Source organism: Eucyclogobius newberryi, unplaced genomic scaffold (genome assembly GCF_026437365.1).
Source record: "Eucyclogobius newberryi isolate DKJ021-1_F unplaced genomic scaffold, fEucNew1.0.hap1 SCAF_145, whole genome shotgun sequence".
Taxonomy (NCBI): domain Eukaryota; kingdom Metazoa; phylum Chordata; class Actinopteri; order Gobiiformes; family Gobiidae; genus Eucyclogobius; species Eucyclogobius newberryi.
This window is the reverse complement of record NW_027315774.1, coordinates 114,037-132,216: the sequence shown is the minus strand read 5'-3', so window position 1 is coordinate 132,216 and position 18,180 is coordinate 114,037. Positions and strand designations below refer to the sequence as shown.

The 18,180-nt window shown below is 48.9% G+C and overlaps 1 protein-coding gene across 1 annotated transcript in view; it reads left to right on the top strand.

Annotated features, from left to right (window-relative positions):
- LOC140360216 (myosin-binding protein C, fast-type-like) overlaps positions 1-18,180 on the top strand; it is a 159,855-nt gene that overhangs the window by 45,422 nt on the left and 96,253 nt on the right. Inside the window, exons 2-11 of the mRNA XM_072445420.1 lie at positions 2,294-2,371; positions 2,765-2,913; positions 3,861-3,978; positions 4,284-4,332; positions 10,091-10,147; positions 10,263-10,438; positions 10,654-10,786; positions 13,380-13,504; positions 14,390-14,495; positions 15,740-15,909. Coding sequence (XP_072301521.1) covers positions 2,294-2,371; positions 2,765-2,913; positions 3,861-3,978; positions 4,284-4,332; positions 10,091-10,147; positions 10,263-10,438; positions 10,654-10,786; positions 13,380-13,504; positions 14,390-14,495; positions 15,740-15,909 — 1,161 coding nt within the window. The remainder of the gene's footprint in view (positions 1-2,293; positions 2,372-2,764; positions 2,914-3,860; positions 3,979-4,283; positions 4,333-10,090; positions 10,148-10,262; positions 10,439-10,653; positions 10,787-13,379; positions 13,505-14,389; positions 14,496-15,739; positions 15,910-18,180) is intronic.

The window sequence follows — 18,180 nt, the reverse complement described above, 5'->3', positions numbered from 1 at the left end:
GACCAGAACGTGACCAGAACGAGACCAGAACGTGACCAGAACGTGACCAGAACGAGACCAGAACGTGACCAGAACGAGACAAGAACGTGACCAGAACGTGACCAGAACGAGACCAGAACGAGACCAGAACGAGACCAGAACGAGACCAGAACGTGACCAGAACGAGACCAGAACGAGACCAGAACGTGACCAGAACGAGACCAGAACGAGACCAGAACGTGACCAGAACGAGACCAGAACGAGACCAGAACGTGACCAGAACGGGACCAGAACGTGACCAGAACGAGACCAGAACGAGACCAGAACGTGACCAGAACGAGACCAGAACGAGACCAGAACGTGACCAGAACGAGACCAGAACGAGACCAGAACGTGACCAGAACGAGACCAGAACGAGACCAGAACGTGACCAGAACGAGACCAGAACGAGACCAGAACGTGACCAGAACGGGACCAGAACGTGACCAGAACGAGACCAGAACGAGACCAGAACGTGACCAGAACGAGACCAGAACGTGACCAGAACGAGACAAGAACGTGACCAGAACGTGACCAGAACGAGACCAGAACGAGACCAGAACGAGACCAGAACGAGACCAGAACGTGACCAGAACGAGACCAGAACGAGACCAGAACGTGACCAGAACGAGACCAGAACGAGACCAGAACGTGACCAGAACGAGACCAGAACGAGACCAGAACGTGACCAGAACGGGACCAGAACGTGACCAGAACGAGACCAGAACGAGACCAGAACGTGACCAGAACGAGACCAGAACGAGACCAGAACGAGACCAGAACGAGACCAGAACGGGACCAGAACGGGACCAGAACGGGACCAGAACGGGACCAGAACGAGACCAGAACGAGACCAGAACGTGACCAGAACGAGACCAGAACGAGACCAGAACGTGACCAGAACGGGACCAGAACGTGACCAGAACGAGACCAGAACGAGACCAGAACGTGACCAGAACGAGACCAGAACGAGACCAGAACGTGACCAGAACGAGACCAGAACGAGACCAGAACGTGACCAGAACGAGACCAGAACGAGACCAGAACGTGACCAGAACGAGACCAGAACGAGACCAGAACGTGACCAGAACGGGACCAGAACGTGACCAGAACGAGACCAGAACGAGACCAGAACGTGACCAGAACGAGACCAGAACGTGACCAGAACGAGACAAGAACGTGACCAGAACGTGACCAGAACGAGACCAGAACGAGACCAGAACGAGACCAGAACGAGACCAGAACGTGACCAGAACGAGACCAGAACGAGACCAGAACGTGACCAGAACGAGACCAGAACGAGACCAGAACGTGACCAGAACGAGACCAGAACGAGACCAGAACGTGACCAGAACGGGACCAGAACGTGACCAGAACGAGACCAGAACGAGACCAGAACGTGACCAGAACGAGACCAGAACGAGACCAGAACGAGACCAGAACGAGACCAGAACGGGACCAGAACGGGACCAGAACGGGACCAGAACGGGACCAGAACGAGACCAGAACGAGACCAGAACGAGACCAGAACGAGACCAGAACGGGACCAGAACGGGACCAGAACGGGACCTATACTCTAATACTTTACATGTCTATTGGAAAAATGAACTGCAGCAAGCTTCAAAGTGGGCGAGACGTTCAACAAACAAAGACAGGTCACATTCATTTGTTCTAGACACAGAATAAATACAGTATAATCGTTTATGACTGAGATGGCTTATGTGAGAGGGCGGAGACTGTAACCCTCATGGGCCACCTCAGCCGTGATCCAAGCCCAGCCCTTCTCCTGCGGGACGGCACGTTAGCGGCAGGACGTCTCGTTAGCGGCGGGACGTCTCGTTAGCGGCGGGACGTCTCGTTAGCGGCGGCTTTGACAGAGAGTCCCAAACGAGCCTTTGTTTGTGGTGTGACAAAAACACTTTGACTGTACGAAGCGTCCCAGGAAAACAAGCTTGAGAGTAAAGTGTCACACTGAAGCTTTAATGCTCTGCAGAGTAAAGTGTCACACTGAAGCTTTAATGCTCTGCAGAGTAAAGTGTCACACTGAAGCTTTAATGCTCTGCAGAGTAAAGTGTCACACTGAAGCTTTAATGCTCTGCAGAGTAAAGTGTCACACTGAAGCTTTAATGCTCTGCAGAGTAAAGTGTCACACTGAAGCTTTAATGCTCTGCAGATGATCAAAGGTGGAGAAGCGATGGTGTCAAACGTGCACTTCATGAGCTCGCCACACGTTCAGAAGGTCAGGTGACTCACTGTCTTTGTTAAACTCCCGCAGACTCCGCCCCCGGGGAGGAAACCCAATCGGAAAACAGCATTTTCATCCAGAAGCCGGAAAGCGCCACGGCAACTAAAGGTACTCACAACTCCCACAACAAATCTCTGTGTCTGAGCGCGTTTATGAAGGTACAAGTACAAGTACAAGTACAAGTACAAGTACAAGTACAAGTATGTAGAAGGAAGTCATAGGAACAATCTGAAAAACGTTCCTAAACTTAAACTGTCAAGCTTTTGAGACATCCAGACATATTATTACATTGTTCTTTCTTGTGGAGGATTCGACGGATATGAACAACACGATGCTAACGGCTAACAGCTAACAGCTAACGGCTAAAATACTTTGTAGTGAAATAAGATAAAGAAAGTGAAATACAAATATCGTAGCACTTCCTCTACGGTATATACTACGTAGGGTTGTTACTATGGCGACCGGGCAGAAGTGTGTGTTGACCTGCGCTTGTTGTTTCAGGAGCAGACGTCACGTTTGTGGCCAGAGTGGACTCCAGTCGTCTCCCACGGAAACCGGCGCTGAAATGGTTCAAAGGGAAGTGGCTGGATCTGGGCAGCAAAGCAGGAAAACATCTGCAGTTCAAGGAAGTCTACGACCGGAATACGAAGGTACGACCGGAATACGAAGGTACGACCGGAATACAAAGGTACGACCGGAATACGAAGGTACGACCGGAATACGAAGGTACGACCGGAATACGAAGGTACGACCGGAATACGAAGGTACGACCGGAATACAAAGGTACGACCGGAATACGAAGGTACGACCGGAATACGAAGGTACGACCGGAATACGAAGGTACGACCGGAATACTAAGGTACAACCGGAATACCAAGGTACGACCGGAATACGAAGGTACGACCGGAATACTAAGGTACGACCGGAATACGAATGTACGACCGGAATACGAAGGTACGACCGGAATACGAAGGTACGACCGGAATACGAATGTACGACCGGAATACGAAGGTACGACCGGAATACGAAGGTACGACCGGAATACTAAGGTACGACCGGAATACTAAGGTACGACCGGAATACGAATGTACGACCGGAATACGAAGGTATGACCAGAATACGAAGGTACGACCGGAATACGAAGGTACGACCGGAATACGAAGGTACGACCGGAATACGAATGTACGACCGGAATACGAATGTACAACCGGAATACGAAGGTACGACCGGAATACGAAGGTATGACCGGAATACTAAGGTACGACTCACACATACCACTCACTAACTTATTGTCCTTGTTTACAACTCGATTTGTGCGATTTTACAGCTTTTGTTACAATTTTAGTAAGTCCCTCGCCTTGTCCTCAGTCTGACCTCTGTCTGACCTCAGTCTGACCTCTGTCTGACCTCACTCTGACCTCAGTCTGACCTCTGTCTGACCTCACTCTGACCTCACTCTGACCTCAGTCTGACCTCAGTCTGACCTCTGAACACGCTCTGTCTGACCTCAGTCTGACCTCACTCTGACCTCACTCTGACCTCACTCTGACCTCAGTCTGACCTCTGTCTGACCTCTGGATGTGCTCTGTCATGTCAGATTTACACGTTTGAGATGAAGCTGGTGAAGGTGGTGGACGGAGACGCAGGAGGATATCGATGTGAGGTCAGCGCCAAAGACAAGGCCGACTGCTGCTACTTTGACATCGCCGTCCAGGGTGAGTCTGACCAGGACCAGGACCAGGACCAGGACCAGGACCAGGACCAGGACCTAAACCAGACCGGTCCACATTTTCAGCTTAATTAAACACCAGATTCAGAAACAGCTTCAGTCTGAATTGGCTGTAGGTTTTAGGTCGTTTTAGGCGTTTTAGGCGTTTTAGGACCATCAGCTCATGAAGGAAAAGAGAGTAGATGTTTCACTGTTAGAACTGACCTAAAGCTGACCTCACCTGAGACGTTTCAGTTGCTACATTAAGACTGCTGTGATAATCTGCTGCTGTCTAACATTCTCTGACCACAGCTGTCCAGGAGGATCATGAGGACAACATTCTGGAAGCCTTCAAACGATCGTGAGTCTCCAACGTCCAGCAGCAAACATCTGACCAGTTGCATGTGGTCACCTAACGTCCAGCAGCAAACATCTGACCAGTCGCATGTGGTCACCCAACGTCCAGCAGCAAACATCTGACCAGTCGCATGTGGTCACCCAACGTCCAGCAGCAAACATCTGACCAGTCACATGTGGTCACCTAACGTCCACCAGTAAACATCTGACTAAGGCATGTGGTCACCTAACGTCCAGTAGTAAATATCTGACCAGTTGCATGTGGTCACCCAACGTCCAGCAGCAAACATCTGACCAAGGCATGTGGTCACCTAACGTCCAGCAGCAAACATCTGACCAAGGCATGTGGTCACCTAACGTCCAGCAGCAAACATCTGACCAGTTGCATGTGGTGACCCAACGTCCACCAGCAAACATCTGACCAGTCGCATGTGGTCACCTAACGTCCACCAGTAAACATCTGACTAAGGCATGTGGTCACCTAACGTCCAGCAGTAAATATCTGACCAGTCGCATGTGGTCACCTAACGTCCAGCAGCAAACATCTGACCAGTCGCATGTGGTCACCTAACGTCCACCAGTAAACATCTGACTAAGGCATGTGGTCACCTAACGTCCAGCAGTAAATATCTGACCAGTTGCATGTGGTCACCCAACGTCCAGCAGCAAACATCTGACCAAGGCATGTGGTCACCTAACAAGCAGCAGCAAACATCTGACCAGTCGCATTTGTTCACCCAACGTCCAGCAGCAAACATCTGACCAAGGCATGTGGTCACCTAACAAGCAGCAGCAAACATATGACCAGTCGCATGTGGTCACCCAACGTCCACCAGCAAACATCTGACCAGTCACATGTGGTCACCCAACGTCCACCAGCAAACATCTGACCAGTCGCATCTGGTCACCTAACGTCCACCAGTAAACATCTGACCAAGGCATGTGGTCACCTAACAAGCAGCAGCAAACATCTGACCAGTCGCATGTGGTCACCCAACGTCCAGCAGCAAACATCTGACCAGTCGCATGTGGTCACCTAACGTCCAGCAGCAAACATCTGATCAGTCGCATGTGGTCACCCAACGTCCAGCAGCAAACATCTGACCAGTCACATGTGGTCACCTAACGTCCACCAGCAAACATATGACCAGTCGCATGTGGTCACCCAACGTCCAGCAGCAAACATCTGACCAGTCGCATGTGGTCACCTAACGTCCACCAGTAAACATCTGACCAAGGCATGTGGTCACCTAACGTCCAGCAGCAAACATCTGACCAAGGCATGTGGTCACCTAACGTCCAGCAGCAAACATCTGACCAGTCGCATGTGGTCACCCAACGTCCAGCAGCAAACATCTGACCAGTCGCATGTGGTCACCTAACGTCCAGCAGTAAACATCTGACCAGTTGCATGTGGTCACCCAACGTCCACCAGCAAACATCTGACCAAGGCATGTGGTCACCTAACGTCCAGCAGAAAACATCTGACAGTCGCATGTGGTCACCCAACGTCCAGCAGCAAACATCTGACCAGTCGCATGTGGTCACCCAACGTCCAGCAGCAAACATCTGACCAACGCATGTGAAGTGCAATCGTATTAAGACAATTCAACATTTTAACAGACTCTGAAACACAAAACACCGTCTGTCAATCAAAATGTCCCAAAAGACTGAACAATTTCTGATTTTCATGAATAATTAGACCCGAGCCCCAGCAGGGCGGAGGCTATTGCTCCTGCCACGTTGCCAAAGGTTACACCCGCATGTTTGGTACCCCGTTGCCCCCGTCGCCCCTGTCACCCCGTCGCCCCCGTCGCCCCGGCACATACAGTGAACTAACCCGTGCAGACTTACTTCTGCTATGACAGACATAGTCAACAATGAGTGAATGGGCGCTGTATTCCTCCAAAAACACTGGTGACATCATCCTGCACGAGAATCCATGGGCCATACTTGTATCTGCTAAAATCAGTGGAAGTCTGTGGGGAGCGGGTGGGGGACCCTGACGGAATGGGGAGTAATGATGATCCCACCCCACGGCGGCGTGAAGAAGACTTAGAGCTTTCATACGATGTATAATTTGTTGTTACGGTGGAAACGGCTATATTGGTTTTGCGCAAAATATTTGATTAGGCCAGAGCGCCACAAGCTGGCGAGAGGCCTATTAGTTCCGTAACGCCGTGTGAAGCGCTCGCCCACTTCCAAACACTCACTCGTGCTCTCCTCCTGTCGCCGGAGCCATGACAGAAGTCTCCCATGTTTTCCCTGTGGGAAAATTCCAAAATCTCTAAAGGGGGAAAATCATCTGCACAAGCGAAGCATCAAAAGTTATCCATATTTTCATACTTAGTGTCACGGTCTCTGTGGGCGGAGCCTCACGGTCTCTGTGGGCGGAGCCGCACAGAGACTGGTTAATCACAGCACTGGCCATGTACCAAGTGTCGCTGTCTTAGTTCTTAAATGACACACACAATGAGGGCGTTAGCACCATCTGTAAAATGCAGAGCAGAGTCCGAGGGCCGGTGGCCCGCTAGGGCCGGTGGCCCGCGAGGCCCGTTGGATGCCGCTTGCGGCTTTAATTCTTAAATATTCTCCCTCAAACGCCTGGAATCAGCACATTTGAGCTTGGATTTAGTGGATTAGGTCATAAAAAGTGTCTAATTGCGGCTCTAATGTCCCAGTGCCATGTCTAAAGTCTTCTGTGGTGTGGATGTCCTCTGACTTAAAGCGCGGACATAAAACTGTCACATAATGTTGCTTTAGTTTCACGTGGAGCGTCACATGACACTGTCCCGTCCGTCTCACTTTGATTCAGGTTTAAAAATATGATTTGTTTGTATTCAGGCTGAGCCGACGAAAAGAGAGACAGAGTTATTTAGATGTGGACATTTAATAGATTTATATTTGTCCCGTGTGCTCGTTAGACAGGAAAATATGTGAAACAGAGACGCGAATATGAGAACTTCAACATAAACATATTCAAGTGGAAGTACAAAGTTGTGGTACGAGAAGTAGTCAAGTATAAAGTATGAAATAGTAATCAGTTTTTGACAATTCAAACTCTAAAACAAAAGAAAAAGTACACAAAATATACAGGGACACGAGTACATGAAATACACAGGGACACGAGTACATGAAATACACAGGGACACGAGTACATGAAATACACAGGGACACGAGCACATGAAATACACAGGGACACGAGTACATGAAATACACAGGGACACGAGTACATGAAATACACAGGGACACGAGCACATGAAATACACAGGGACACGAGTACATGAAATACACAGGGACACGAGTACATGAAATACACAGGGACACGAGTACATGAAATACACAGGGACACGAGTACATGAAATACACAGGGACACGAGTACATGAAATACACAGGGACACGAGCACATGAAATACACAGGGACACGAGTACATGAAATACACAGGGACACGAGTACATGAAATACACAGAGACACGAGTACATGAAATACACAGGGACACGAGCACATGAAATACACAGGGACACGAGTACATGAAATACACAGGGACACGAGTACATGAAATACACAGGGACACGAGTACATGAAATACTCGCAGAGGTTTTACTTCATGGATCGACGCACGTCCGTTTTAGACGCGGTCGTTACATTTCTGAGCGGTGTCGGTTTAACGCCGGCTCCTCGTGTGTCGCTGCTTCATCCCACGTCAAGTGAGTGCCAACAGCTGCGCCGCCGGATCTGTCTGTGCCCCGCCCCGTCTGTGCCCCGCCTCGTCTGTGCCCCGCCTCGTCTGTGCCCCGCTCACATCCCCATACCTGCCCCGCCCACATCCTCATACATGCCCCGTGTGTGCCCCGCCCACGTCCCCATACATGCCCCGTCTGTGCCCCGCCCACGTCCCCATACATGCCCCGTCTGTGCCCCGCCCACGTCCCCATACATGCCCCGTCTGTGCCCCGCCCACGTCCCCATACATGCCCCGTCTGTGCCCCGCCCACGTCCCCATACATGCCCCGTCTGTGCCCCGCCCACGTCCTCATACATGCCCCGTCTGTGCCCCGCCCACGTCCCCATACCTGCCCCGCCCACGTCCCCATACATGCCCCGTCTGCGCCCCGCCCGCCTGAACTGCTCCGAAACATGACCCTGGGACGGCCCAGCGGGGGGCCCTCTCGCGCTCATTGTCGAGTGGGTGAAATCATAGCTGTAAACCCGCTGTCCCGGGACGTTTCTGTAAATACATGTCGACAGTTATCATGGGCTGGGACCTATGGGCTAATCGGGGGCCGCACTCAGATCGTCCAATCACACGAAAGCATCTGAGACTTAAAGGACACATTTATGCTGGACAGTCGTTAGTGGTCAGTAAACGAGCTCTCGAGAGGCTTTGACCTCTCGACAGAATCACAACTAGATAAAAAAAGAATCATGAAGGCTAAAATTATGATACATACATTTTTAATGACTAAACCATGACTAAAAGTAGATATTTTTTGTCAAATGATGAACACTAAACATGAAAAAAGTCTCAGAAATATAAAGTGTGATAAAATAAGAGCATTTTACATCTATTGAAAAGCACTCATGACTTTATAACCGTCAGGAAACTCACAGGACCCAACCTGCACTCACAGGACCCAACCTGCACTCACAGAACCCAACCTGCACTCACAGGACCCAACCTGCACTCACAGGACCCAACCTGCACGCACAGGACCCAACCTGCACTCACAGGACCCAAACTGCACTCACAGAACCCAACCTGCACTCACAGAACCCAACCTGCACTCACAGGACCCAAACTGCACTCACAGAACCCAACCTGCACTCACAGAACCCAACCTGCACTCACAGGACCCAAACTGCACTCACAGGACCCAACCTGCACTCACAGGACCCAAACTGTACTCATAGGACCCAAACTGCGCTCACAGAACCCAACCTGCACTCACAGGACCCAACCTGCACTCACAGGACCCAACCTGCACGCACAGGACCCAACCTGCACGCACAGGACCCAACCTGCACGCACAGGACCCAAACTGCACTCACAGGACCCAACCAGCACTCACAGGACCCAACCTGCACTCACAGGACCCAACCTGCGCTCACAGAACCCAACCTGCACTCACAGGACCCAACCTGCACTCACAGGACCCAACCTGCACGCACAGAACCCAACCTGCACTCACAGGACCCAACCTGCACTCACAGGACCCAACCTGCACGCACAGGACCCAAACTGCACTCACAGGACCCAACCAGCACTCACAGGACCCAACCTGCACTCACAGGACCCAACCTGCACTCACAGGACCCAAACTGCACTCACAGGACCCAACCAGCACTCACAGGACCCAACCTGCACTCACAGGACCCAACCTGCACTCACAGAACCCAACCTGCACGCACAGGACCCAACCTGCACTCACAGGACCCAAACTGCACTCACAGGACCCAACCAGCACTCACAGGACCCAACCTGCACTCACAGGACCCAACCTGCACTCACAGGACCCAACCTGCACTCACAGGACCCAACCTGCACTCACAGGACCCAACCTGCACTCACAGGACCCAAACTGTACTCACAGGACCCAACCTGCACTCACAGGACCCAACCAGCACTCACAGGACCCAACCTGCACTCACAGGACCCAACCTGCACTCACAGGACCCAACCTGCACTCACAGGACCCAACCTGCACAGGACGTGTCTCGTTCATTCTCCTGCTAAACCCCTTGTGTTGTCCTGTTCACAGCGGCGGGGCGGACGAAGACGCTGGAGCTCTGGACTTCAGCGGTCTCCTCAAGAAAAGGTGATTATGATTGTCCCGGTCGCCACGGCGCGGCCTTCGGGGCCATCGGGGCCTTCGGAGCCTTCGGGGCCTTCGGGGCCTTTGGGGCGTAACCGTCTGGTCTTGTTGACTCCAGGGAGAAGAAGCAGCGGGACAAGTCGGAGGGTGAGGAGGTGGACGTGTGGGACATCCTGAAGAAGGCCAAACCCTGCGACTACGAGAAAATTGCCTTCCAGTACGGCATCACAGACTTCACGGGCATGTTGAAGATGCTCAAGGCCATGAAGAAGGTGGAGGTGACCAAGAGCGACGGTGAGAACCTCAGATGTTCCTCACCTTCTTTCACACCAGGGAAACCAGCTGGACACATCTTTGGTCAAGCCTGGTCAGGACGTACAATAAAACATTTTTTCTGTGCATTTATCTTTACGTCACCGGTCGAGGAATAATGTCAACGATGACTTGTCCCACGATGGAGCAGCAGAAGTATCAAACATAAAGATTAACTTAGGGTCTCTTTTCCTCAGCCTTCTTGAGGAAAATGGAGTCGGCGTATTCCGTGGACAAAGGGAAGAAGATCACGATGTCTGTGGAGGTCGCCGACGGCAACGCCAATGTCAGGTGGCTCAAGAACGGACAGGAAATCAAACCGTCGGCAAAGTGAGAAGCTCCGCCTCTCCCAGTGTTTTATGACTGTTGTATCAAAGTATTAGCACCACCTACTGTAGTAATACTACCTACTGTAGTAGTACTACCTACTGTAGTAGTACTATCTACTGTAGTAATACTACCTACTGTAGTAATATAACCTACTGTAGTAGTACTATCTACTGTAGTAGTACTATCTACTGTAGTAATGCTACCTACTGTAGTAGTACTATCTACTGTAGTAATACTACCTACTGTAGTAGTATTATCTACTGTGGAAATACTACCTACTGTAGTAGTACTATCTACTGTAGTAATACTACCTACTGTAGTAGTACTATCTACTGTAGTAATACTACCTACTGTAGTAATATTACCTACTGTAGTAGTACTATCTACTGTAGTAGTACTATCTACTGTAGTAATACTACCTACTGTAGTAATACTACCTACTGTAGTAATATTACCTACTGTAGTAGTACTATCTACTGTAGTAGTACTATCTACTGTAGTAGTACTATCTACTGTAGTAATACTACCTACTGTAGTAATATTACCTACTGTAGTAGTACTATCTACTGTAGTAGTACTATCTACTGTGGTAATACTACCTACTGTAGTAATACTACCTACTGTAGTAGTACTATCTACTGTAGTAATACTACCTACTGTAGTAGTACTATCTACTGTAGTAATACTACCTACTGTAGTAGTATTATCTACTGTGGAAATACTACCTACTGTAGTAGTACTATCTACTGTAGTAATACTACCTACTGTAGTAATATTACCTACTGTAGTAGTACTATCTACTGTAGTAGTACTATCTACTGTAGTAGTACTATCTACTGTAGTAGTACGTCTTACTTTGGACTGTAGACCGTCTGACAGTTCGTCTGACGATCACTGGAAATCTGAGATAAATACGTTTTTTAAGGAACAAAATGTCAGTTTGGAATTGGCACAAAAACAAAGACTTTCCGACTAAACATGGCCCAAACCATGTGATGTGTTTCCATGACGACACGATCAACATGGTCTGAATGAGCCGTGATGGTTCAGTGACATCAACAGTGATCCTTCAAACCAGGTCCAAACCAGGTCCAAACCAGGTGCAAACCAGGTGCAAACTAGGACTAAACCAGGTCTAAACCAGGTCCAAACCAGGACTAAACCAGGTCTAAACCAGGTCCAAACCAGGACTAAACCAGGTCTAAACCAGGTCCAAACCAGGTGCAAACCAGGACTAAACCAGGTCTAAACCAGGTCCAAACCAGGTGCAAACCAGGACTAAACCAGGTCTAAACCAGGTCCAAACCAGGTGCAAACCAGGACTAAACCAGGTCTAAACCAGGTCCAAACCAGGACTAAACCAGGTCTAAACCAGGTCCAAACCAGGTGCAAACCAGGACTAAACCAGGTCTAAACCAGGTCCAAACCAGGTGCAAACCAGGTGCAAACCAGGACTAAACCAGGTCTAAACCAGGTCTAAACCAGGTCCAAACCAGGTGCAAACCAGGTCTAAACCAGGTCCAAACCAGGTATAAACCAGGTCTAAACCAGGTCCAAACCAGGTCCAAACCAGGTGCAAACCAGGTCCAAACCAGGTCTAAACCAGGTCCAAACCAGGTGCAAACCAGGACTAAACCAGGTCTAAACCAGGTCTAAACCAGGTCTAAACCAGGACTAAACCAGGTCTAAACCAGGTCCAAACCAGGTGCAAACCAGGACTAAACCAGGTCTAAACCAGGTCCAAACCAGGTCCAAACCAGGTGCAAACCAGGACTAAACCAGGTCTAAACCAGGTCCAAACCAGGTCCAAACCAGGTCCAAACCAGGTGCAAACCAGGACTAAACCAGGTCTAAACCAGGTCCTAACCAGGACTAAACCAGGTCTAAACCAGGTCTAAACCAGGTCAAAACCAGGTCTAAACCAGGACTAAACCAGGTCTAAACCAGGTTCAAACCAGGTGCAAACCAGGACTAAACCAGGTCTAAACCAGGTCTAAACCAGGTCTAAACCAGGACTAAACCAGGTCTAAACCAGGACTAAACCAGGTCCAAACCAGGTCTAAACCAGGACTAAACCAGGTCCAAACCAAGCCTAAACCAGGTCTAAACCAGGTCTAAACCAGGTCTAAACCAGGTCCAAACCAGGTCTAAACCAGGTCTAAACCAGGTCTAAACCAGGTCTAAACCAGGTCTAAACCAGGTCCAAACCAGGTCTAAACCAGGTCTAAACCAGGTCTAAACCAGGTCTAAACCAGGTCTAAACCAGGTCCAAACCAGGTCTAAACCAGGTCCAAACCAGGTCTAAACCAGGTCTAAACCAAGTCTAAACCAGGTCTAAACCAGGTCTAAACCAGGACTAAACCAGGTCTAAACCAGGTCTAAACCAGGTCCAAACCAGGTGCAAACCAGGACTAAACCAGGTCTATACCAGGACTAAAGCAGGTCTATACCAGGACTAACCCAGTTCTAAACCAGGACTAACCCAGTTCTAAACCAGGACTAAACCAGGTCTATACCAGGACTAAACCAGGTCTATACCAGGACTAACCCAGGTCTAAACCAGGACTAAACCAGGTCTAAACCTCTTTTGCAGGTATGTGATGGAGAGTGTGGGAAACGTACGAACTCTGACCATAAACAAGTGTAATCTGTCGGACGACGCGGCGTACGAGTGTGTGGTGGACGAGGAGAAGAGCTTCACTGAACTCTTCGTCAAAGGTAAACACACGAGATGTGTAATTCCTCAGTCGTCCACCGCGGCGTTTTGAGCGTTCAGGACCAGAGCACCGTGATCTTCATCTTCATCATGTTCAAAAGAGAAACCTTCTTTAAACACGGCGCCCATCAGCCCGGGTCAGTCAGATGGTAATCAGGTACTCATCAGTGATGAGAAGCTGCAGCAGCCAACAAGAGGCTTTATGTGGCCCATTACAGGGCTGTTAGGGTAACAAAGAAGATTATATTCAGGGGAAACATACACAGTGTAAACAGATAGATAAAGAGGACGGGCAGCTCAGGTCAGAGTCCTCAGACCGAGTGTCCTTCAGGTCAAGCTCGATCACTTTTAGAACAGATTTGTCTTAAACTGCTGCTCGACATGATCCTTGTGTTTTTATTTTCTATCTTCTTTATGAATCCAGATAAGAATGATAATAAGAACTGACCAATCAGGTGCCGTGTTCCAGCTGGCATCATAAGGTTTGATTGACAGCTAGCATGGCTAGCTTTAAACCGGCAAACGTATGCTAATAGAAGCCAGTAGATGGAGGGCTTACGGCAAATCCTGACATTATTTGACTATTTAAAACATGAGAAGCGACTGAAGAGCAAGTTTACAACACAAACAACACAAATATGATCTGAAGTGAATATTTCAGTTTTACAGCGGTTCGGCAGTGATATGTCCCCAAACATAGTGATGATGTTTTCCCATATTAGAAAAGAAGAGGATTATACTTTTTAGAATGAGAGAAGGTGGATTCTTATATAAAGAATGACAGTTCAAATCTGACTCTGGCCGCTTTTATTGCCGTCGTGTGAATGAGCTTACCTCAGATATGTTTGTCGAGTGAATAACTATCATTAATATTATGATTTCCCCAGAGCCCCCAGTGACCATCACGAAGCTGCTGGACGATGTTCACACTGTGGTCAGCGAGAAGGTGGAGTTTGAGGTGGAAGTGTCGGAGGAGGGAGCCAACGTCAAGTGGTGAGGAGGACATTTATGATTATGATTTTTGTTGTTCTATTTATTATTGTTTCTAGAATGAGTCATTTTTACATGTGAATTAAATGAATGGACGATCAAACTATTTAAACCACTAAAGAAAGATTTGGCTTTTCGAGTATCACCAGATCCATAACAGGTCTATAACAGGTCTATAACAGGTCTATAACAGGTCTATAACAGGTTTATAACAGGTTTATAACATGTCTATAACAGGTTTTAACAGGTCTATAAAAGGTCTATAACAGGTTTATAACAGGTCTATAACAGGTTCATAACAGGTTTTAACAGGTCTATAACAGGTCTATAACAGGTTTATAACAGGTCTATAACAGCTTTATAACAGGTCTATAACAGGTCTATAACAGGTTTTAAAACAGGTCTATAACAGCTTTATAACATGTCTATAACAGGTTTTAACAGGTCTATAACAGGTCTAATAGGTCTGTAACAGGTTTATAACAGCTTTATAACATGTCTATAACAGGTTTTAACAGGTCTATAACAGGTCTATAACAGGTCTATAACAGGTTTATAACAGGTTTTAACAGGTCTATAACAGGTCTATAACAGGTCTATAACAGGTTTATAACAGGTCTATAACAGGTCTATAACAGGTTTATAACAGGTTTTAACAGGTCTATAACAGGTCTATAACAGCTTTATAACAGGTCTATAACAGGTCTATAACAGGTTTATAACAGATCTATAACAGGTCTATAACAGGTTAACAGGTCTATAACATGTCTATAACAGGTCTATAACAGATCTATTACAGGTCTATAACAGATCCATAACAGATCTATTACAGGTCTATAACAGCTCTATAACAGGTCTATAATATATATATTACAGGTCTATAACAGATCTATAACATGTCTATAACAAATCTATTACAGGTCTATAACAGATCTATAACAGAGCTATAACTGGTCTATAACATGTCTAGCTATAACAGGTCTATAACAGGTCTATAACAGGTCTATAACAGGTCTATAACAGATCTATAACAGATCTATAACTGGACCATAACAGGTGAAAAGTTTTAGAGCATAACTCTCACTGTAAAAGCGTCAAACGAAGTGTCCGGTTCAAACTTTTGTGACGTTTTCTTTCACTTCCTTGACCTTTTTCTGAGCCACGCCCCTTTCCAGTCCATTTCCCTCCAATCAGAGTCGAGCAGCTTTACATTCAGGTTCACCAGATGAAAGACGTTCTGTTTTCAGGATGAAGGGTGGCGAGGAGCTGAACAAGGAAACGGCCGGGTCCAAATACAGGTTCAAGAAAGACGGCAAGAGACACATTCTGGTCATCAACGAAGCCACGCTGGAGGACATCGGGACGTACCACGCCATAACCAACGGGGGGGAGTCCAAGGCGGAGCTGGAGGTCGAAGGTAACACGCCCACGCCATAACCACTGGGATTACTGAAAATATGGGACTCTCTTAATTAATCACACAAAACAACAAAAACAAACAGGGCCAGGTTGGTGTAGCATCCATAAAAGTCACATTTAATCCAGTTTATATCAACTTTTCCATTTCCAAATGTGTTTTCCCGTTTGTGTCGTTCCTCTTTTTGCGACGGCCTTTTCCCCGTTCCAGAAGCACGTTCCAAAGGTTCAACCAATGACTGTGTCCGTGGCAGGAGTTCCGAGGCCCGGATCCTTCTTTGTCGCTCATTATCTTAACGCCTTCTGAGCCTCCTAATTATGATGATGAGTTTATTAGTGTTTCTCACAACTTTTAGAGGCCAGAGCGACTTTTTGCCGGTAAAGTTCCACCTGAATAATCCTGATGACAGATTTATCGATGTGACAAATGTTAAAGATCGTATCGTGTCTTCAAAAAATACTCTTCAGTGACTAAAAATCCTCTCATAAATCGACTCGAGATGATCAGATTCAAACACAATCTGATCATTTGTTCATCGGAGGTTTAAGGCTGTAAAACTCTTAAAATTTCATTTGTCTGATCTTACGCGGGACGTTTGAGCCGGACTCGTGACCGGTCACTGTGGTCGTACGCGGGACGTTTGAGCCGGACTCGTGACCGGTCACTGTGGTCGTACGCGGGACGTTTGAGCCGGACTCGTGACCGGTCACTGTGGTCGTACGCGGGACGTTTGAGCCGGACTCGTGACCGGTCACTGTGGTCGTACGCGGGACGTTTGAGCCGGACTCGTGACCGGTCACTGTGGTCGTACGCGGGACGTTTGAGCCGGACTCGTGACCGGTCACTGTGGTCGTACGCGGGACGTTTGAGCCGGACTCCTGACCGGTCACTGTGGTCGTACGCGGGACGTTTGAGCCGGACTCATGACCGGTCACTGTGGTCGTACGCGGGACGTTTGAGCCGGACTCGTGACCGGTCACTGTGGTCGTACGCGGGACGTTTGAGCCGGACTCCTGACCGGTCACTGTGGTCGTACGCGGGACGTTTGAGCCGGACTCGTGACCGGTCACTGTGGTCGTACGCGGGACGTTTGAGCCGGACTCGTGACCGGTCACTGTGGTCGTACGCGGGACGTTTGAGCCGGACTCGTGACCGGTCACTGTGGTCGTACGCGGGACGTTTGAGCCGGACTCCTGACCGGTCACTGTGGTCGTACGCGGGACGTTTGAGCCGGACTCCTGACCGGTCACTGTGGTCGTACGCGGGACGTTTGAGCCGGACTCATGACCGGTCACTGTGGTCGTACGCGGGACGTTTGAGCCGGACTCCTGACCGGTCACTGTGGTCGTACGCGGGACGTTTGAGCCGGACTCGTGACCGGTCACTGTGGTCGTACGCGGGACGTTTGAGCCGGACTCGTGACCGGTCACTGTGGTCGTACGCGGGACGTTTGAGCCGGACTCGTGACCGGTCACTGTGGTCGTACGCGGGACGTTTGAGCCGGACTCCTGACCGGTCACTGTGGTCGTACGCGGGACGTTTGAGCCGGACTCATGACCGGTCACTGTGGTCGTACGCGGGACGTTTGAGCCGGACTCGTGACCGGTCACTGTGGTCGTACGCGGGACGTTTGAGCCGGACTCCTGACCGGTCACTGTGGTCGTACGCGGGACGTTTGAGCCGGACTCCTGACCGGTCACTGTGGTCGTACGCGGGACGTTTGAGCCGGACTCATGACCGGTCACTGTGGTCATAATGTAAGGGCTCATTATCACATTTACAGATGAGCTGCTGCTGCTGCTGTCGACGCTTTTGTGACGAGCAGAACGAAGCGATCGATTAGTCATTACACGTGTCTTAATTAACATCCGTCCGTCGCGGTCTTGTAACGTCGTGCTAATTTCATGTAGCGCCTCCCAGAGTTCGCCCGGAGCCGTCGTAAACGGCGCTCCAAACGCCGTCATTACAGAAGTCCACAGACGTTTTGCATAATCGAGGAAACGGAAAGAAACGAGACACGAGGCGTTTTGGGTCGTTATCTGTAAATCTGTGCGAGTGATTTACATCTCGCTTCATTGTGACTTTTGTAAGACACATGATGCTAAAAGTCAAAGTATTTTAAGGTGCGTAAAGTACAGACACTTCCAGACAGAGTTACTCGAGTAGAAGTACAACGTCGGAGAAAATATGAAACTAAAGAAGTGGCACAGGAAACATAAAGCTTATAATAAATAAAGCATTTATACAAACTTAATTCACTATAAACCTGTT